The 22,177-nt window shown below is 44.5% G+C and overlaps 1 protein-coding gene across 1 annotated transcript; it reads left to right on the top strand.

Annotated features, from left to right (window-relative positions):
- Positions 1-660: 660 nt before the first annotated feature.
- Positions 661-19,424, top strand: onecut3a (one cut homeobox 3a). Its single transcript, XM_069150243.1, has 2 exons — positions 661-1,939; positions 16,467-19,424. Exons 1-2 carry the CDS (start codon positions 901-903, stop codon positions 16,757-16,759), a joined length of 1,332 nt encoding a protein of 443 aa, XP_069006344.1. The 5' UTR covers positions 661-900; the 3' UTR covers positions 16,760-19,424.
- The last annotated feature ends 2,753 nt before the right edge of the window (positions 19,425-22,177 follow it).

Below are 22,177 nucleotides of genomic sequence, written 5' to 3' on the forward strand. Positions count from 1 at the left end.
TGAACGGCAAGACTGGACAGAAACATTTTCTGGTTGGGGAAGTGGTAATAACTGAACTGTCAAAGGTCATACATAGGAGCTGAAGCTGTCAGTCTCACGTTTTAATTTATATAATTCTCTACAAATATTGTGCATTTATGGAAAATAAAGGCTGTAAACTGCAGACCTCCTCTTCAAGATAAGTTCTGGTTTTCTCATTAAACTTGTGGCCTTGTGTGACACTTGTCAATTAATATTTAACCTTCAGCAGAGCCATCACATGTTCTGCTGGCGCCTTGTCAAAAGGTCTTATCAGAGAAAACAAGGAGCGAGTCCCGTCTTATCCATCTGCGTGCAAATGTTGCAAACTCGGCAAAGGACTGCACTTCTATCTTTTATCTAACGTGTCTAATGTAATCTTTTTTTTTTTTTAGGAATTTGTGGTTCAGTTTGCAACATGAACAACCCATGACATGGGGGCCAGTGACGTCAGATTGGCCCCAGACAGAGTGCGCGAGTGCGAGGATACACCACGGGGGCGCGCACATGCGCACAGGCTCGGTCTCATCTTAACATGAGCGCGGGCACGTCAATATACACACAGCGAGCAGAGCAGCGCTTTGGGTATAGTAGAAGGTGCTCTACAGCGAAAGAAATCAAGGCAGGCGCAGACACCTTCACACACCGAGCTGAGGTTTGCGGCGCAGTTCGTGTGGCGGCCGGGACCCGATCTTTTAAAACCATGCTGGATTGACTGCAGAGAGGTAACTACAATCAATGGCTTGGCTTTGAAATCGTTCAAAATTTATTGGAAAGGAGTGTGAGCTAGAGCGACAGTGGGAGAGGGAGCGGGAGAGGGAGAGAAGCGAGGGAGAGAGCGAGAGAGTGGCGAGAGGGGTGGAAATAAAGATCCTTTCAACGATGGAGCTTACGATGGAAAACATTGGAAATCTGCACGGTGTATCTCACTCCCATCAAACGAGCGACTTAATGAACTCCCCGCACGCGCGCCAGTCGTCGGCGTCGCATCGGAACTTGGTGTCGCACGGACGGTCAGCCATGGTGTCCAGCATGGCCTCGATACTGGAGGGAGCAGGGGACTACCGCACAGACCACGCTTTGTCTGGCCCCCTGCATCCGGCAATGACCATGTCGTGCGACTCCGGGATGAGCCTGAGCAGCACCTATACCACGCTGACGCCGCTGCAGCACCTGCCCCCCATATCCACCGTCTCGGAGAAATTTCACCATCCACACCCACATGCTCACCATCATCCGGCGCACCAGAGACTTGCAGCTGGGAACGTCAGCGGCAGCTTTACCCTGATGAGAGACGACCGAAGCCTCGCCTCCATGGGTAACCTCTATGGCCACTACCCCAAAGATATGTCTGGCATGGGGCAGCCCCTGTCCCCTCTGTCCAACGGTCTCGGGTCTTTGCACAGCTCCCAGCAGACTCTCAGCGCCTACGGCCCCGGGGCTCACCTCTCCAACGACAAGATGCTCTCCTCGGGGGGTTTCGAGTCCCATGCAGCCATGCTGTCCCGGGGCGAGGATCACCTGGCCCGGGGTCTCGGGGGCCACGGGGCAGGGCTCATGACATCTTTGAACGGCATACACCATCACAGCCATCCGCACTCTCAGGCAAACGGGTCCATGCTGTCAGACCGGGACAGGCAGACGGTGGTGGGAGGCGGGCAGGGAGCTGGGTCAGGGCAGGTGGAGGAGATAAACACCAAGGAGGTGGCGCAGCGAATAACGGCAGAGCTCAAGCGCTACAGCATCCCCCAGGCCATCTTCGCTCAGAGGATCTTGTGCCGGTCCCAGGGAACTCTGTCCGACCTGCTGCGGAATCCTAAACCGTGGAGTAAACTCAAGTCAGGCCGGGAGACGTTCAGAAGGATGTGGAAGTGGCTCCAGGAGCCCGAGTTCCAGCGGATGTCAGCGCTCAGGCTTGCAGGTGAGTGAGGAGACAGCTCCCAACCTGAGTGATGTGGAGGGATCAATTAGAAGTCAATGTGGCGAGACTGTCAATAGCTGCTCAAACAGACATTACTAGAAGTTATTAGTCGATTGTATCGAGTAAAACTTCATCATGACAGTTGGGGTGTTAAATGTTGGGGGAAATCTATATTTTGATTAATGCTACAATCCACGATAGTATAAACAGACGCTGTGCAACACTCGAGTTGTGATAAACAAAAGACGGGAGCCATCTCCTAGAACCAGACCAGGTGCAAACGCAGCCTTAGACATGTTCAGTTTTACGCACATAACACTTTTACGCACGGATACAGTATGGACCCCTCTCCATCTGCCACACCATCTTTACCTCTATCACTCTCTCTCTCTCTCTCTCTCACACACACACACACACACACACACACACACACACACACACACACACACACACACACACACACACACACACACACACACACATACTTAGAAAAACAAACAACGGAAATCAAAGCAGGATATGAAACCGATACATCATGCATATTTTCAGAACCTTTGATTTCACTGCAACTGAAATACACCGTTTTATTTATTAAACAAACTACTTTGGCACTTCCCCAGTCAAATAAGTGCGAGGTCGCAAACAAGGATCGTCTGAGGCCTGGTCAAAGAGTCGGGGGGGAGCATGACCTCCTATGGATCGATATTTCAGGTCCAGGCGTCCCCTTTCAGAGTAGCGCACTGATAAATGATCGATTTGGATCTGAAAGACAGAGACACAAACAGATGCGTCTTTCTCTGGCCTGTGCTCTCTCCTCTGCACTCTGGGACATCTAGTCTCCAAATCTGATTTAAGGTCTGTTTAGTAGCTGACAAATTGTTTATTATGGTTGGTGAAGTTATGTGGGCTCTTTTGAACACGCATCCACCCGCAGATTGACCACTTAGGACGCCCCTCAACAGGACAAACTGGACAAAACTGTGAACCAAACCTTCTATGTCTGCATCTCTTTGATCTATCGTCTCGATTCTTGTTGCGCAAAGATTATCACTCTAAAGGCTGTGATTTGAACTCCGCCCTCTTTTAAACCTGTAACAATTACAACCTGATTAACAGGACGTATGTGAAAACGAAGGACGTCGCGGTGGGGTTAAAACAGAGATGTGAGTGAGAGGTCCCCTCGCATTGATGTTTGTATAAAGACCCTGTTTATACGTGGTGCGCTTCCAAACGTCAATCAGCGCTTCTGTGTCGTATTTCAGTGAACAGTTCAATTAAACAGATATAGTGGCATATTTTAGTTCCAGTCAATGCCCTATTGAAAAGCACTTAATGGCATGTAAATTGTTCCTTTGCGTATTTAGTGGGGTTCTGGTAAATAAAGATTTAAACACTCCACAATTGTCTCTTTAAGTGCCACTGCTGTTAAAGCTAATTGGGCTGTGGGGTTTTATATCTTCCACACCCGGCATGATAAAACCCCCCAATTGAACTGACGTGTTGGAGTGGCACAGTCCTGTGCAGTGCACACCTACCGCATAATTTAACGTGGTCAGGCCGAGAACAGCCAAGAGGTGTAAGAGGTGTGTGTGTGTGTGTGTGTGTGTGTGTGTGTGTGTGTGTGTGTGTGTATGTGTGTGTCCGCGCGCGCGTATTTTTTTCTCTAAATGGTTTCAGAACGAAAGTAAGGGCTGCTCTCTTGCCATAATTTGATCCATTGGCGATACATGTTTACAAAATCCGGTGTTTCATAAATTTCCACTTAATATGTGTATTTTTCTCTCTGGAAACAGCAGATTTTAGGCCTCTATTGTGCACGAACCTGCAGCCACATAGATCTCAGGGAGACTCCAGTTGGGCAAAATGACAAATGACCTGTATGTAAATGCAGGGAGCGACATTTTACTTATTGCATTTAAAATCACAATTATCCTCGGTGCGCATGTGGGCTGGGAGTGGGAGCTGGGTGGTGGTGAAGGGGGTTGTGATGCTGAAAGTGAGGCTGGGCTATACTCGCTCGGCCACATCAATCAATAAATTCAAATTACTATTCCAAATTCATCACAGTCACACAAATCAATGCAGCTGCCCTGCTTAGCTAATGCGAAAATGCCAGTGTCTGCGCACACACACATGACAGTCCACTCTTGAAAGGAAAAACATAGCAGAGATAGGCCTGTTTGGGGGAGGGTGGGGTGGGGGGGGGGGGCGACGACACGTGTGTCCTTCACGCTTAACATCTCCCAGTGCAACGAAGGCGAAGAATTCACAGGATTTCCCACCTATTGTGTTTTTCATACGCAGACCCAAAGCACTCCGGCCACGTAAACGGGAGGGCTGTAATACGCTGAGCATCTAAAAGTACAGACGAGTGGAGACCATTAAAAAAAAAAAAAAAAAGGCATATTCATTGTAAAGCTGCACAAGTTAAAAGGACGCGAGAAAAGTGAGGTTTGGGAGGCATTTAAAGATCGCATTAACGATGAAAACAATTCGTCTGTGCATCTGTGTTGAATTCCACACTCCATCTCAATGTATTTGGTCGGGTCAATACAGCCCTGATCGATAAGGATAGCCAGTGCATCTATCAATTATCCCGCCTCAGCACTCTCTCCCATTGGTCTCTCCCCCGGAGCAGAGGAGGGGGGAGGCGGGAGCCGGAAAAGGTTGGGAAAGGGGACAGCTGTTATAAAATAAAATTTAAAAAAAATAAAGACAAAGGTAGATTTATCTTTCTGCTTCGTGCTCACTTATTTGATCTTTGATATTTAGTGCATCCCGGTAGTAAACACGCTTACACGTCTTTCCAGACAGATGCTGGACAACACAGGAAATACTCAACATTATCAACAAAAATAAAAGGCGCAAAGCATTGGGCTACCTTCCTGTTTCTCATTGTACTACCACATATATTTATATTAAACAGTGATGAGGTGCCATGGCATGCCATGGTAAAGGTCCTTTAAAAGAAAAAAAAAAAAGCGCATTGGTCTATTACCATCTGAATGGTCGGGGCACGTGCCAGGGTGTGCAGGTCAAGACCCACAGGACACGGAGGAAAAACATTGTTGAGAACGAGGGTGGGAGGCCTCTATTCATGTTTCAATGGACTACACGCAGTTTACACAGGCCTAATCCTGGAGCAATACTCATCCCCATTCTCCACCATCCCCCCTCTATCCCCATCACACTGCGCCCTCTCCCCACCGCACTGTGCATCCTTGCATAGCCTACATCCATTTTCCTCTGTAAATATCTTTTCATCAAATTGACCAGTCGCCTTTTTTACAGGGTTTATATTCAACAGGGGTTCATAATTTTGAGATAAACTTGAACTACTTAAACTCAGTGTTGACTACTTTAAAGGAAATTTTGGGTGAAAAAATAGCTGTTCGGCAAAAAATAAGTTTACATCAGTGTTGCACAAAAAAAGGCTGTAGCTTTTTATTTATTTCTGCAAAGAGATTTTCCTGCAGGTCAGTGTATGGGATTTGGGCGCTGTCCAGGGTGCTGAAACGTCCACACTGATCTGCAGGTGCTGAACTGGACTTTTACCAATACGTACTTAGTAGCATTCTTGTAGGCTCTAAACACCATTATTTCATCCAACAGCTTCCACCCATCGATCAATATTACAATCCACAGTCGCGTCAATCACACCATCCTGCATCCTACTTTCCAGTCCAGCACGAAGCCCACCGGGGTTTCCATTTAAATCACATCTCTTGCTTCTTTTGGGAGCCGCAGAACGCAAACTGGAGATCGTCGTTATTTTGGTATGCTCACCAAAATATTCTGACGCACAAGAAATGTGGTCAGGAGAGGTGCTCTGTTTGGTTATTTAAGACAGGATAATGGGTTTAATTGGACAGGGCATTAAGATGTGATAATCTAAAACAGGATTTATTTATTTTTCATGAAGAGATGGCTTGATGTTGGCCTGCGAAATGATCGATTGGTACTTTAATAATTGATGTATGAAGGGAAGATAGGGGAGTAAACAGTGCAGCTGTGGTTTCAGAGCCTCGTTGTTCGTTGAGCACAGCAACGTGTGCTGTAAGTACTGAAACAAGCATGTACAAGCTTCGCCTGTGCAATCCCCTGGTGGGAGAGCAACAGCCATTTTCGCGAGGTTATACCTCGAGGCTATTTTGTTTAAATCCCGGGTTCAGTGCAGCTCATTCCAGACGAAATGACATCTCGCGCCTTGCATTATTATCTGTAGTCGGGAATGAAGAGGCTCATTGTAAATGTGGTGGACAAAATTCAGCTTTAAAATATGCTGAAAACGCAATGTTTGAGGCTTGCATAAATAGTCATGACGGATACATGAAAAGTTAAAATGAAACTTACAAAAAAAACAAAAACCCTACAGCCTAAAATATGATTTTGTTTACACGGATAACTGCAAGAGGCTGCAGCTGCTCATATTCAGTAATGCTTCATCAGACCACCATACAGCCTCCGTACGTGTCGCCTCCTCGTTTCTTCTCTCCTGTATGTATGTGATCGGGATGTAGAGTGCGTCTGCGCCACATTGTTAAGGCCGATCTGGCGAGCCCTGAATCTGTATCGATTTCCATTCCCCGGCCTCTCCTTTCCATCTCTGGAGCTGCGCCATGCAGCCATGCAACCCCCTCCATCTCCACCATGCAACACCTTTTCTCCCGTTAACAGCTCACCTTTCATAACACACAGCAGAATAAACGCATGCTCTGACACCGGCTTGTTGCACACCTCTCTGGCCCAAACTGTCAAAACGCATGGGAATCTTAAAGATTTAGTGGCTCCCCTCTATTTCTGTGATCCACTGGGATTAGCAACGTGAAACGACTTTGGAGTTCAACGGTTTGACCCCTTTTCGCTCATTATACCTCCCACCCACACTGCTCCGTCCTTGCACACACTGCTCTGACCATGTTGACCGTATTATTCAAAATAATGTAATTTTAATAGAAATCAGATTAGTCTGACTGAAGCAGGAGCCCGCACTGCCCACCACCAACACACACACAAATCTTCACCCATTTCTCTCATAGCATGCACACGCGCAAGTTCCAATTCACACGGGGTACGTGGTTAGCGATTATGAATGCAGTAGAGGTGTGGACTCTGTACAGTCTCGAATCCCGTCTCTTCTATTTTAGATGATCAATTCCTACGCTACTCCGTCGCCCCCTCGCCAAACCGGATCGATAGGAGAGAATGACCTTTAAATCAAATTGCTGGCAGAGTCAACGGAATGCACGCGGCGAGCATCAAAGGGTTAATGGCACTGTGCGCGTCCCACTCCTTGCCAGGCAATAACACAAAGGGCCAAACCTAAAGATAATCATGATTAAATCTCATTATTCGTCCTTGCGCTTTGGAATCGAATGGCAGCAGATCGGGATTTTAAAATAGGGGATGATTGGACGCTGTTGTGGATCTGTGAAGAAGGCTGGGAAAAACAAAAACAACAATTTATCTTTGGGCTTTTGACCCTCCACAATCTGTGGTGGTTTACATAACAGCCAAAGCAAGTGACGGTTCCAAAGAGCAGCCTGTTGTGCAATTAAAATGTCGAGCATACCCCATCAGCACCGTGTCGATAGAGTTCAGCCCCCACGTTATGTAACGCCCGGGTGCCCCCCAAAAAACTGTTAGTCAACTACTGTTAGCAGCTCCTGCAACGGATTACAATCTTGTCGAAGATCATTTCAAAATGACAAAAAAACAACAACTCAAAACGGTTCAAATCCAACGATAATAGTTATCATCACCTCCTCCTTTAACCCGATGGTATCCAAAACTGTGATGTTTGCAGATGAGCAGTGTCAGATATTCTTAGTGATGAGTGACTGAGGCGGAAAGAAGTAACGGGCTGCTTTTTTGGGCGCATGAAGCCACCACTGGTTATAAATCAGCGTCCAGCGGCGTTGAAGCAGCAGTGATTCCACACACTCCCTGCTTATCTGACGCCCTGACAGGCCATCGGTTATTAAAGGCCCGATAATGGCTTGTTTAATGCGCAGGCTAAGAACACAAGGCAAGGACATTGTCCACGCAATTAAAGAGAAGAGAGGCGGGTAGCCTATCCAGTTGATCACTGTAAGGTTTCTAGAGAGGAGAGTCCTTTAACATCGTATTAGGTGTTAAAATCTCACATTTCTGGACAGAGAGCGGGATTAAGGCGACATACTTCTTAAACTGGTGCATGTTTTCATTTTTTTTTTTTTTAATATAGGCTATTTGGAGGACAAAAATGATAAATTACTCGACTCTATATATTCCTATTAAAATCAAATAAAATTAACTCTCGAGATAAGTTTTTAATGGGAAGAAAGATGTTTTGAGCCAAAACTAGACTAAATGAGGTGTTAAAATGGACATTAAATATACTCTGTGAAGTACATGTTCGTTTTGTCTCCAGTCGGCTCATGTAACAATAAAAAAGCAGGTAAAGCAAGAAATTCTCCTGCTGACAAATCATACCTTGAAAGAAAGAGGAGCCTACAGATGGTTTGTATGGAGCCTCTATAAGTCTTTCAGGGTCGATCAAAACAAAACCGCAAACACACACACACACGCACACGCACGCACACGCACACGCACACACACACACACACACACACACACACACACACACACACACACACACACACAGCTTATCGTACCCACAGATGCAACCCGAAACTCCGGTTGGGCAACCCCACACAGATCAACAAAGGAACAAAACGACTGTGAAATCAATTGATGAATGAATCGATGTCAGCCCATATAGCCTTTGTGTTACATGTTATTAAATATAACGAACTGGCTTCGGGTTATTCTAAAATTAATAATTTGGTTAATTTGTTGCTGCAATGAGACGATGTGAAAACGCTGACTTTTGTTTCTGCAATTCATGATTTCTGAATGTTCGGGAAAACACTGCGGGGTGTGTGTGTGTGTGTGTGTGTGTGTGTGTGTGTGTGTGTGTGTGTGTGTGTGTGTGTGTGTGTGTGTGTGTGTGTGTGTGTGTGTGTTTATGAGCGTGTGTGTGGATTGTAATCTATTTATTTTGACGCAGAAGAATATTTAATACAGATTAAAAGACTTGTAGTCTAAATAATGAATATAATAATAAAAGATATAGCCTATTTTAAATTGTGGAATTATAAGCCTATTTATTATGATTTTTCTATTATTATTATTATTATTATTATTATTATTATTATTAGTTTATACCTGCAGTTAGTTGGTAAATGTTGAAAAGTTTAGGAGTGGATAAATACATAAATATTTAGAAATGTTTTTTACCTACTGTTGTTTTTTTTTTGGTTTTTTTTAAAGGCGACAAATCAGTCTTCAAATAAACCCCTATAGTAAACGTCGATATAAAATAAAAACATTAGCCTACATTAAAGAGCACGGCGATTTGTTCCAGAGTAATAAAGGCATGTCACTTCATTTTAGAATTTCAGTTTAATATGCTTCGTTTTGCATTGTGGAGAATATAAATAAAGTATAAATGCAATACGGGTAGGGTTAGAAATATTTGTGTTTACTACATGATTGAGTGAGGACGGTGTTGAATTGGATCCGGAAGATTCGTGCATATTGAAAACCTGTCTGCGTCCCCGCGGAGAGTAAACTGTTTCATCTGACTGCAGATCAGCGGGACGATTCTCCTGCGACAAATAAGGAAATTAGCAGAAGTGACAGCTCAGCGTCCGCTGACGTTTGCAGAAGTTTTCCAAATGAAATGGTGCCACATATCTTTTTTTTCTTTCTTTTTCTTTAATCTGTACACCTCTCTGCTGGAGGTATGAATATAACAGGGGGCCAAACTTCCACCTAATTGACCTCTGTATTTCCGGCTAGTCCCGCGAGACTTTAAAGCTGCTGACCTTAGTGAGGGATCTTCACGAGAACAAATAGTTTAGGCTTGTTTTCTTGTAATTTTGTTCTCAAATCCGATTGCTTGAGAAAAAATTAGCCACTGACTGATTAAAATAAAGTCTGTGCAATCTATTGAGCAAAAAGTGAAAAGGAGCCAGACAGTTATTTAACTGCCAATTAATTGTAATCAGTTGTTTATAACGTGAATTTTAAAGCAGGCAAAGAGTTTATTTAGGCTATTTACTAATTCTCAAAATTAAAATGTTTGAGAGAGTGAAAGTTCTTTAAAAAAAAATTGTGACCACAATTTTTGCCATTTCAATCAGAATATAATTCGAGCAAAATTCGTCAAGATTTCCCCCCAAAAAACCTTCCCGTACATTTATAATTAATATGAAAACCACACACACACACACACACACACGCAACGGCGCCCACACCTGTTGTTTGTGGCAAAAAAAACAACAACAACGTAGGGCCTCCCTGTCTGTACAAAATAAAGCAGATCATTACCGCTATCACGCATAACTGCTCAAAGCAATTATGAATGAAATCAATGATAATCACAGATAAGAGTATCACTCTGAGAATGGAGCCACTCATACAAATAAATGGCACATGCACACCAAGGCTGCTATTAAACTAGCAAAAAAAAAAAAAAATACAAAAAAAAAATACTACAGGTTAAATTTCAGTCACACGGTTCTCTCATTCATGCGCTTAAATGGCTGAGTGCATTTAATTATCTAAAACCTCATAAGGAGCCTGATCATCACAGGCTACAGCCTCAACCGATTATTGAATTTTCTTGTGCAATTTCTTAGGTCCACCACTGCGTTGCTAATAACACACTGGGATGAATAAACCTATATTGCTCGGGTGCATCTTGTGCATCTCAAACTGACACACGGCGCGTAAAAGTGTCTCCTTTTTTTTTTTAATGTGTATTTTCGGATGGAAATGTAAATTCCAAAACATGCATGGCTGCGATAGCTGAGACAGCAAATCTAAAGGCAAGGGCTAAATTTCAAAATGTTGCAGGTAGCAGCAGCAGCAGCAGAGTGTTACAGGACTTCAAGGTGGGATGTGGGCGAAGGTGTAACGGAGGTCAGGTTGAGTGTTATTGAAGTGCGGTAGAGGAAATGCCTCGCAGCTGCAGTCGCAGGAGAAGGCGAACAAACAAATTGTGCCGCTTTATCAGTATATTAACACCAATTCTCACTCATTACATTAAGGAGTATTGAGCTGGAAGTGGTTTGGCCTGGCGAGAGAGAGAGAGACACAGGGAGAGGGAGCTTGGCATTGCCCTGCAGCCGGTATACAGAGGGCCGTGCGCTTATGTACACGTTGCCATCAATCTTTAGGGCAACAGCCCATGCGAAACAGCAGAGACGTTACTTAATAAACAGACTGGAGCCTAAACATCAAATTGCCCAATCACGCTTCGTAGCTACAATATGGAGAAGAGTGCAGCTACAAGCACGCTGCATAGATTATCAGTGGGGACAGGATTGCCTCCTAGACAATAAAAGAGCAGCACTGTGTGTGTACAAACGCACCGAACCGTAACCGGTAAACATGTTTATTGGTAAATTAATTAAATCAGCAGACGATGTTGACCTCGCCTGCTTCACAGGGTTCACAACCAGGGCTCCGGGATTGGATTTCAACCCGGGAAGAGGGCTCAGAACAGCGAGAAGCGGGAGTATTCTTTATGCAGATGTGTGATCATGGTTTCATAAAACACTATGGGCACAATATTAGGCGGTTTGACTTTCTCATTATGAGCAGGAAGGGCAGCGGTGATCAATACATGATTAATGCTCAAGATGGACTCACATCTGCAGGGAGAGAGGAGGAGGCCGTGCTAAAGACAGCTGTGAATATTCAGCTGAAACAGGTGATGATTATTTACCTCTTTTTTTTTTTTTTCCCCTCCTCTCCCATTTGAACGGCACAGAAAGCTGGATCATCACACGGCTTCCTGTCTGGCTTGTGTTCGCGTCTCCAGCCCTTCATGAATCCTGCTCTCCAGGCCCTCTCCCTCCCCCCTCCGAGGCATAATTAATTGGACGAACTGAATTTCACACACGAATTATTCACGAATCTATCGATCGATATTGAACACCCAGGGCCTTTTCTCTTAACCTCGCTTGGTTTGTCGTGAAGCAAAGAATATTAATGTCATCAATGGAAAAGAAATAGGCCCGAGTTATAGCGTTTTCACCCGAGCAGAAAGGCTGAAATCACTCCTCGTACAGTCCAATCCAGGAGGCCTTTAAATTGATATTCATGGAGATTAAGTGGACTTTTACTTTGAAGGCCTTTTTTATGGGAAATGTTATCACAGTAATAGAGGAAATACAATGTTTAGAAGCACAAGACGTGCAGGATTTTGTTAATCAATCTTTGTATGTTTGTGAGGAATACAAAAAAAAAAAAAAAAAAAAAAAAAAAGGCTAGGTCAGCTCCTGCTCACGGCTCAATAAAGCGAGTTATAGAAATCACATCAGCGGGGAGTATACCTCAGAAAACACTCAGCACCGAGCCAGGATTTCTGCTCTTGTCCGGTTGCTCTTTGTGCATGAGTTTATCTCAGTCTCTCTGCTCGGTGCCTACTGTAGCTCTAAAAGCTGCAATGATCGATTTTTTTTCTTTTCTACGCCGAGCTTGGTTCAGTAATCAGGGCCCCCTTCCTCGCCGATCGATCGATATTGATTACTAAATCCAGCGCCTGTAGCAAAGGCAGCGCACTATGGCGCCCCCGTGCAGCCGGGCCACGACGAGAGCGACACCTGCCGACCGAAACGGCGCAAAGCAAGCGGTCGATGAGGTGGCAGGACGTGACTATCCGGTGGAAAGACGCGGGGAGAGGCGATAGGACTGTGTCAGCTTGTTGTGGAGGCAAATTAAGAGAGAAACACTCCTCCCGCTGACTCCTGACTGTGATTCGTCCATAAAAATAGGTGAATTCTCGGTGAAAATGTTCCGATTTTTGTTTCTTTAATCTTACTTTTGAGGTTTTAGGGATTAGAGAGAAAAGAGAAGAGGATTTATTTAACAAAAAAAAAAGAAAGATGCAAAAATTTAAATTCTGGCGTGCAGTTAGTTTCCCAAGCGTTTCCCAACAAATCAATTATTTTTGAAGGAATCCACTTTCTGTAATGAAATATAATCCATGATGGTTTGCATGTCTGCAAATACACCATGTGAAAGGGAGATCATTCAAATCAAGTAAAATGTAAGCCAAAGTGTTGCTACTTATGAAGCTCCATTAATTTTAGTTTTAATGCAAATTTGGAAAACCCCTCAAATCAAACACCTCTCATCTTAAGATTCAGGACCTGAGGTTGTGTGTGTGTGTGTGTGTGTGTGTGTGTGTGTGTGTGTGTGTGTGTGTGTGTGTGTGTGTGTGTGTGTGTGTGTGTGTGTGTGTGTCCATACCTGTGGAAGGTCACACATCTGGATAAACCACAGGAGGAAAAGGTAATACATCGGGAGGATGTACAGATGCTCAGGCCAACTGGAAGCTGCACAAAATAAATGGAAACTCAGTGTGGACTTCAATATTATAAGATAATAAAAAATAAAAAAATAAATCTATATTGATAACACTTAAAAATGGAGAAGGTTGTTTTGAAAGCAGGGTCCCATATAAGAAAAATACTGTCGTAGTTACCGTAACATATATATTTGTAATCAGGCTATATGTACTATCAAATATTAATTATGCAAGTCAAAAGTCATGAAAGTCTCATATTTGTAATAAAACATTCACCTTTTACAATAATCACCGTGACTCATTATCTGCTCGAGCATCTGAGAGACTTCATATTCAGCTTCTCCATTTCCCAGTGTGCCAGAGGTGTTTAGTAACGCTGAGGTCTGGTGACTGTGGAGGAACAAACACGTCACACGTGTCAGTATTACTCTGCTGCTCCTCATCATCATCATCCTCAGACTTCAGTCGGACCCGGTGGAGCCTCAATGCATGTTTGGGCTCATTGTCCTGCTGGGAAACGAATCCTCTGCCACATGAGTTTAATCCAGACGGGCCGGCAGGTCTCTGCTGGGTGGAGCAGTGCCTTCAACCTGATCGGTGCGATGATCCAGTGAGAGTGCCCAAATGTGGAATAAGTCGAGGACGTTCGCTCGCTTCAGCTTCGTTGTGGTGTTAAAACTATAATTTGACTACAGCAGTACATTAATTAATCATACCGAACAGTATTTGAAAAAGTCTGATGTGTAATTTTGACGTAAGCATTTCATAAAAATGGATGTCTGTCAGTCAAATAAATTATATACTGAAGCGAGTAAGCTTACCCCGTTTATATAAAAATCTAATTATAAATATTTCTTGGTAGTGTCGTCAGACCAGATCATCGATTCTTTTCATATTGATGAATGACAAATAAATCAATTTACTAGTAAATCCATTATATAAGCTGGCCTGCTCGTGTTTGTCCCCAGAAATACCAGGTGGTATTTACCTCGGGCTACAGTTGTAGCTTAATGTCACCAGAAGAAATTGTGTTTAGAGCACCTTCATTAAAGAAAAGACAATAAATCCCAGATGTTACAGTTTCAGTAATTACAGATCTTACGTATATGATTTCCTCACAAAAGGTGTTGTCTCATTTCTCACAATTTTGTCTGTAACATTTGAATAATTTCAGCTACCAAAAAATGACATCCTCCTGCTTTTTCTCATCGTTATGACAACCCTTAGACCTACAATAAATCCAACTACTGATAATATACACACAAGCAGGCATTTGGATAATTTTGTATGTGGCATATTAGCATGTGTACGTTTGTGGCATATATTTTGCAGCAGCGTTGATGTGAAATATTAATATGATGGATGCGCCAGTGTGCAGGTTAGACATCTGTAGTAAACATATTGGACTGCAATGGCTGATCAATGGGCTCTGCTCCACTGTAATTAGACACACAGCGCCACTGCTTGGCTCCAGCCACTTCGGCATAATCACAACCTTCCCACAACACACACACACACACACACACACACACACACACACACACACACACACACACACACACACACACACACACACACACACACACACAAGCGGGAAAAAAGAAATCTGTCCTTAAATGCATCAAGACAAACACACAAACACACACACACACACACACACACAGCGTGAGAGTGAGACATTAGTGAAGGCGAGTATGAAAGTATCACACAATACCAACGGCAGCAGGTGGAGACCCCACAGGGATGGCATCTCTCCCTCTCTTTCTCTCTCCAATTTGCTCCCATTTTATTGAGACAGTAGGGCAGCTGAGAGGGACACACAGTCGGTTCTGGCAGGATTCGATCCTCAGTCAGCAGGGGAACGTGGCTGCAGTGGTGGTGCCTTAACCTTACACGCGCACGCGCACACACGCACACACACACACACACACACACACACACACACGCACGCACACACAACTCCTCTATCTCTGGGCGCCATTTCTGCCTCGTACCGTCCACCCGTCTGCCGCTTTCCACCCGTCTCCTACAAATACTCTGAGTTACAGCACACTTACCCACAATACAACATTCTATTAACTATTAATTTCTGTGTTCGCTGCACAGAGCCCCCATCGCCCCCTCGAACCACCTCCCAAAAGTAAAAGAGTGTGTTTTCTTTTGAAAATTGCTCTGTGTATGGGAAGGGGCTCACAGCAGCCAGTGCAAGCACCTCTCGAGTGTTTGTGTTTGGGGGGTGGGGGGGTGGTTGGAGGTGTAAGGGGGGAGGGGGAAGGGGGTTATAAATACCCTCTCAGAGCTCAATAGAGTGGGCTCCAGTGGGCTCTGTTTGAAGTAGCAGACTGTAGACCTGCTGGGGGGGATTCTGACCTCAGTCCCTACAGAGAACCCCCCAATTCCTACAGCAAAGTCAGTCAATATCTGGCTTTCTCCTTCACTCGCCGCCCCTCCCTCCTCTTCTCAGCTCCTCTCTTTGGTACTTACACACACACACACACACACACACACACACACACACACACACACACACACACACACACACACACACACACACATGAATGCACACACTTTGTCTTACTCCTGCACCTTTTTCTGCTCTTGTGTCTCCAGCCTATTCTTCCTCTGCGCCGGCCCCTCCTCTGCCTCTCATTTCCACACACTCAGACACAAAATGCTTACTTTTGTGCAACAGTCACTCAGTCCCCCATTGCGACTCAAACTGCATTAATATTGAATCAAACAGCAGTGTCTCCAGCTAGCAGGCAACAGCCAGTCCCACCCCCACCCCACCCCGCCCTCCCCAGCACACACACACCCCACCCTCCCATCTTTCTCTCACCGCAGGCTGGCTCCCTGTCTGCACTCTGCAGGATGGAAGGAATATTCCCACTGGGCAGGAGGCATGGATTAGCTTTAAATCAACTTTAATATGGCAATAGAGATGGAGCTGTAGCATCTCTGCTGGTGTATAACCTAGTTTTTATGTGTTTAAGTACTAGCTGATGAATACTTTTAGTTACTTTACTGCCCTCCACCTCCTTTTGTTCGTGATTTAGACATGAAAATAATTACTTTTGTATATTTACCTTGCTTTGTTTTTCTTTCTCCTCTTTGCCTCCCACTCTCATCCCCATCCCTCCCACCGCTGCCATCCACACCAAGCCTGCAAGCGCAAAGAACAGGAGCAACACAAGGACCGCAACACGGCGCCCAAGAAACAACGTCTAGTCTTCACTGACCTGCAGCGCCGCACGCTCATCGCCATCTTCAAGGAGAACAAGCGCCCGTCCAAGGAAATGCAGATCACCATCTCCCAACAGCTCGGCTTGGAGCTCAGCACCGTCAGCAACTTCTTCATGAATGCGCGCCGCCGCTGCGTGGACCGCTGGCACGATGACCATGGCACCAGCCCCGGGCAGCCGGGCACATCTGCCACCACCTTCTCCAAGGCCTGAGAGGAGGAGAGGGCCTTCAGAGGGCTGGGGAACCAGGTTGGAACGACAGGCTACATGGGAAATTGGCTGTGAAACCTGTCTGTAACAACCCTGCCTGGCCTGGACCACCTGAATGTGTCCTCTGCCCGAAAAATCCTTTGTGCCATGCAATCATCTTTTTTGTCAGTCAAGATTTCAAGCTCTCACCTGAAACAAGCATAATCTAAAAAGGTGTATTGTGAAGTCAGGTCCACTCTGCATTACTCACACAAGGACAATCATTGATTCTGTCTTTTTTGAAAGAAAATCATTTTTATGGCATCTGACAAAGTAAAGAGACACCAAAGATTTGATGTTTTTTGGTTGGTTTTTTTTGTTGGACGGTATTTGCATTATGCCGGCCGGCCTCCTCCCTCACCACCCAAGTAGCCACTGATTCTGCTTTTTCCCTCTCAACTCACCTCCGTTGTGTCTGCCTCCTGACTCTCTCTCTCGCATCCCCTCTACGCCGGCACACGGAAGCAACAAGGGCGAAAGAACGGCAATAAATCTGACAAGAGAACAGCACATAGCCTTATTATCAGAGCCCCATCCTGCACACACACACACACACACACACACACACACACACACACACACAAGGCCGTCATAAAGAAAACAACGCAGCCTATGAAAAAAACAACAAGGCTTTCCAATTCTCCGCCTCTACCTCCCCCTCCTCCTGTAGTCTCCTTCATTCCTCGGCCAAAGGTATTCCCTGATGGCCAGCCATTTCAGAGAGCAGCTCAGCCTGATCATACAGCAAACTAATGAATTGAAAAATGAATCGATGCAGACGGAGAGAGCGGGGCCTTGACCCCTCCTGAAGGTGAAACTCAAGACGCTTGGCAGTAGATACTCAGGTCTTCCAGGCCCAGGTCTATATTTTTTGCACAGATGTTGGAGGCCTGTAGGGAGACATGTCATTGTTACTCTTAGCCTGAGCCTAGAGTCTGTGTTTCGCTGACCAACAGGAGAGGCGGGTGAGATGTCTGGACATGCTCTTTGTTCTGCTGGGAGCTTTCCCTCTAATCAATAACTGAGAACCAAACGATGACAACAACACGCTCGGGCATCCGGCCAACTACATTACAGCTGCATATGAAAAGCAGAATGTAAGAGGAGCACATGGAACCCGGTGGAGATGGGGACACAAAGGCCTCACTACTACTACTACAGCAGCAGCAGCAGCAGCAGCAGCACACTTCTCCATCCCGGTTCTGCCTGCGCTGGCAGAGCAACAGTGCCCCCTGCTGTTGATAGCAGAGACCTGTATCCAGCAGAGGGAGGGGGTTTCGGAGTGGAGGAGAGGGAGGGAAGAGCCACTAGATGCTGAGGAGAAGTCACGGCACAACACATTCAGGCCCTCACAGCTCTTTGAAGGCAGATCAATAGCCAACCATTATCCTATTGTTGTTCCTCATCCAACCAGCACTGGTGAAGCCGGAGGAGGGGGATGGTTAAACTGAATGCTGAAAATGCAGGGATTTAGCAAAGGCAGGGATTTATTTTAGGCAATCCAGATCTGACAAGAATCAACAAAATATAGAAATTACACAAAGAGGGGAGAGAACAGTACAATAGACTCAAATGTAACGGAGAGGCATAGTGATACAGACACATCCAAGGTGCAGCGGAGGTTTAATTTTTTAATTTTTAATTTTATTTTAGGAGGCCTCATATTTTGTCAAATCATTTTTCCATTCATCCATTTCATCAAAAGCTGTCGACAGATGTGATTCAAAGCAAATCTTCTGGTTATTCCCACACAAGGGTTATCAGTAGCTAACCCAAAGCTAACCACCACACTCAGCTGTTCAAATGCTACAACAATTAGTGCCAATGCTTACTGCCTTAATGCGAGTCAGAGAATATGGTACTAGGGTTAACACACAGCTACAGTGCGCCCCCACTGACGACGGGCGGTGTGTGTGTGTGCCATAGCAACCAACAATCAGCTTTTAACTGAATTAAAATATACTTTTTTAGTAAAAAAAATGGAAAAAAAGAATCAGATTTTAAGGCGTACAATAACCAAACCTCAAATGACAAAGATACCACACATACAGTGTGGGTTACAAACACAATGGAAAATGTCTCCAACATATAGCTGGACAGAAAATCTCTCATTCTATCTTTGGTTCTCTCTACCTCCTCTGTCCCTGGAACCCCATTGCCCCTTCCCTCTCCCTTCCCTCTTCCTCTCTCTATTGATGCGGGTATTTAATTAGTACCATAGACACAAAGTTTCTATTTCTTGTTACTATTGTGCTCTGTTGTGCATAAGTAAGGCACCTTGTTGATAAATCAAAAACAAAAAAGGAAGGACTTTTTAAAAGGAGAAAAAAAAGAGGGATGCAAGGACCGAGGCCGATGAAGGACGTTTTTTTTTTCTTTTGATTTTTGAAGTCTGTGTGAATATAGACTTGGAGGAGACATTTACCACAAGAAAGAGAGAAAAAAAAAAGAAGAAAAACAGGGAGCTGCTGAAGAGAAGAATAAATGACGGACGCTTTCTCTCTTTTGGCATTTCATGTCAGAACTGTGGTACTCTCAGCCCCCTTTATGCTGAGCCCCAAGAATGGGGCAAAACGGAGAGGTGGAACAAAACGTGACCTCCAAATGTCCTGGCTGACTCAGTGTTTTATTGAAGGGTGGGGGGTTGGTGGTGGTGGTGGTGGTGGTGTGTGTGTGTGTGTGTGTGTGTGTGTGTGTGTGTGTGTGTGTGTGTATGTGTGTGTGAGGGGGGGAGGGGGTTGAAGCTCGGGACTCAATAGTTATCTGTATGGTCTTAAGATGCAACTGTAGCATTTCCAACGATGTAGTCAGATTAGCGTTGCAGATTAGATAAGAGATGGTCATTGTAGAGGAGTTGATCAGGATGTACTGACTAACTTCACGTTGCTGTAAGCAGTGAGTTAAAGTCGCCAAAGGAAGACGAGCTTAAATTGACTTGTGGTATACAGTTCAGTGAGAATAGGTAAATAGCTAGATTCAGCTCTAGGTATTAAGCTGACAAAATGACATTTGTTTGTAGTGAGAACCAATGTGGCTACCTCACTAAGCTGAGTGGTTTGTGAAACCGCCACTAATACCAAAGATACTGCAGCCTACCAGTCACAAACTGCCTAGGGGGACACAAACCAAAAATAAGAGCCCCCCTCTTTGCCCAAAAACTGTTACAGACAGATACATTGACAATATTACAGACACGCGCGCACACACACACACACACACACACACACACACACACACATTTGTACTAACAGCGCAGTCAGACTGCATCATGCCACATTGGAGGAGGTGGCTGCCTTGCAGACAGAGTTGAGTGCCTTTTCCCTTCAACCACGGGTGGGACTGCACTGAACACATGCTCACACATGCGCACGCACACACACACACACACACACACACACACACACACACACACACACACACACACACACAGCCATGCATATGCATGCATAGAGCTGCACACCCATTCACAAACATGCACTCACACAGACAATGCACCCATAATTGGATGGACAGAAAGGGGGGCCAAAGAGAGGGACACAGAGTGGGGGCTGTGTCAGCATTTCCTCCCATATTGACTTTCCATCTTGATACACTAGAATACAAGCACTTTATCATGTAGAAAGTCTATAAAACATTTTCTATACACTATTTATTTGAAACAAAATTATATGTTCCTCCTCGATCTGTCAGAGTCTTTGTTACTGTATCGTTGATCTTCTTCTATAGCTCTCAGCCTTGGTGTTTTTTTCTTTTTTGCTCTCTGCCCGGTGTGCTTACAATCCCGGCTGCTTTACCTCTTTCGCATCAGAGATATTTTTGTGTAACAGAGAAAGAGGGGGGTAAAAGAGGCCGTGGCTTTAAGCACTTGGAGGGCTGTAGTTGTAAAACTTTACCACTAAATGTGTCTCTCTCTCTCTCTTTCTCCACTTTGTGCAAGCACAGAGGCTGCACTAGAAACGTGTGGAAGACTCACTGACAGTTTATAGACACAAACTCTCCTCCCTCCACCTTGTCTGTCCAGTCAACCTTTCCCCCTGGCTAGTGCTACGACTCGGTAGGCGTGTGTTGACAATTAATTCTGAAATACCTCAAAAACCTTTCATGTAAACTTTATGTAATTTAAACTGAAAATAATACTGCTAATGATAACAATGATTATGAAACTATGATACTATGATAGTTAGTTTTGGAACTTGTGACTTGAAGCTTTATACTGTTAAATTCCTTTTATTTGTTTGCTTATTTTTCTCGTACGTTCTCTCGTTTGTTTTTGCTACGGCATGTACTTACTGTTTTCATAAAGGAAAAGACATTGTGAATGTTTCTGTGGAGGGTTACACGAGAAAATAAGATACAGAAGAAGAAGGCTGGAACTGAGAGAGATGGGCGAGAGCTATTCACTTCAGATGTGTAGTTCAAAGCTCTCTCACAGGCGGGTGCATTCAAAGAAAGAAAAAAAAACACAAAAAAAGAAAGAAAGAAATGACAAAAATATGATTTGGGCTGAATTATAAAACCAAAAATTTGATGTTAAACCAAAGGAGGAATAACCTTATATTTCTTGTTAGCTTTCTTCTGCCTTTAAGTTGTCTTTTCTCTGAAAAAGAAAAAAAAAAGTTTCACAGTTACTTTTGAAGGTTCCTGGGTGTGTTCAAGTGCTCCTGATGTTCTTAGAATATTAAAGACCAGCACCTCCTATTGAAAAGAAGGTGCGCTTTTTTCTTTTGTGCATGGATATTGTATAACTGTATAGAAACCAACAGGAATGACCTGTGATTTTGTGGGGAGAGGAGGATGGAAAGACTTGGGAGTGGGTGGAGAAGGGGTGGGGGATATTTTGGTTATCAAAATAAACACAAAAAAAAAAGGGTGGGAGGATTTGGGTTTTAGGCGTTGGAGGGGTCCTTGTTTTTAGAATTTCCGTCACTGTTGGATTCACTGGTTGTGTGCATGTGTTGTTGCAACCCTTCCTCTTTCCCCATGTTTCTTTGATGTATATAAATCCAGACAGTAGGGGGCAGTGTGTGCTGGGGGAGGTCAAACTCCTCTCCTCCCAATCAATAGCATTCAATCTTCATTCCTCAGCTTGTGGTCCTCACTCGGGTCCTGCAAAGTGTGTCTTGCTTTTCCAAAGACGGGCTGTTTACTTGGAGTTAATCAGAGGGACACACGCAGACCCGAGCCGGCCTTGAATATACCTGTATGTCTGTCTACATGCTTTTCTTCAATCTGTGTATATGTGTTCATTTGTACCTATGTGGAAGACAAAGTGTTTTCTATTTTATGTTCCTTTGCTATGGGTTGCAATATTTGTCATGCAAAAATTTGAAACCATTTCTTACTGACTGACCGACCAACCGACCGCAGGACCATCCGGCAACT

This window comes from Embiotoca jacksoni, unplaced genomic scaffold (genome assembly GCF_022577435.1).
Source record: "Embiotoca jacksoni isolate LCO1_2020_lvr unplaced genomic scaffold, fEmbJac1.0.p SCAF_16, whole genome shotgun sequence".
Taxonomy (NCBI): domain Eukaryota; kingdom Metazoa; phylum Chordata; class Actinopteri; family Embiotocidae; genus Embiotoca; species Embiotoca jacksoni.

Excerpts from the sequence above, each read along its gene's own strand:
- onecut3a (XM_069150243.1), top strand. The coding sequence starts at position 901 with ATGGAGCTTACGATGGAAAACATTGGAAATCTGCACGGTGTATCTCAC. Across the intron at positions 1,940-16,466 it reads GTCAGCGCTCAGGCTTGCAG|CCTGCAAGCGCAAAGAACAG; the intron begins GTGAGTGAGGAG and ends ATCCACACCAAG.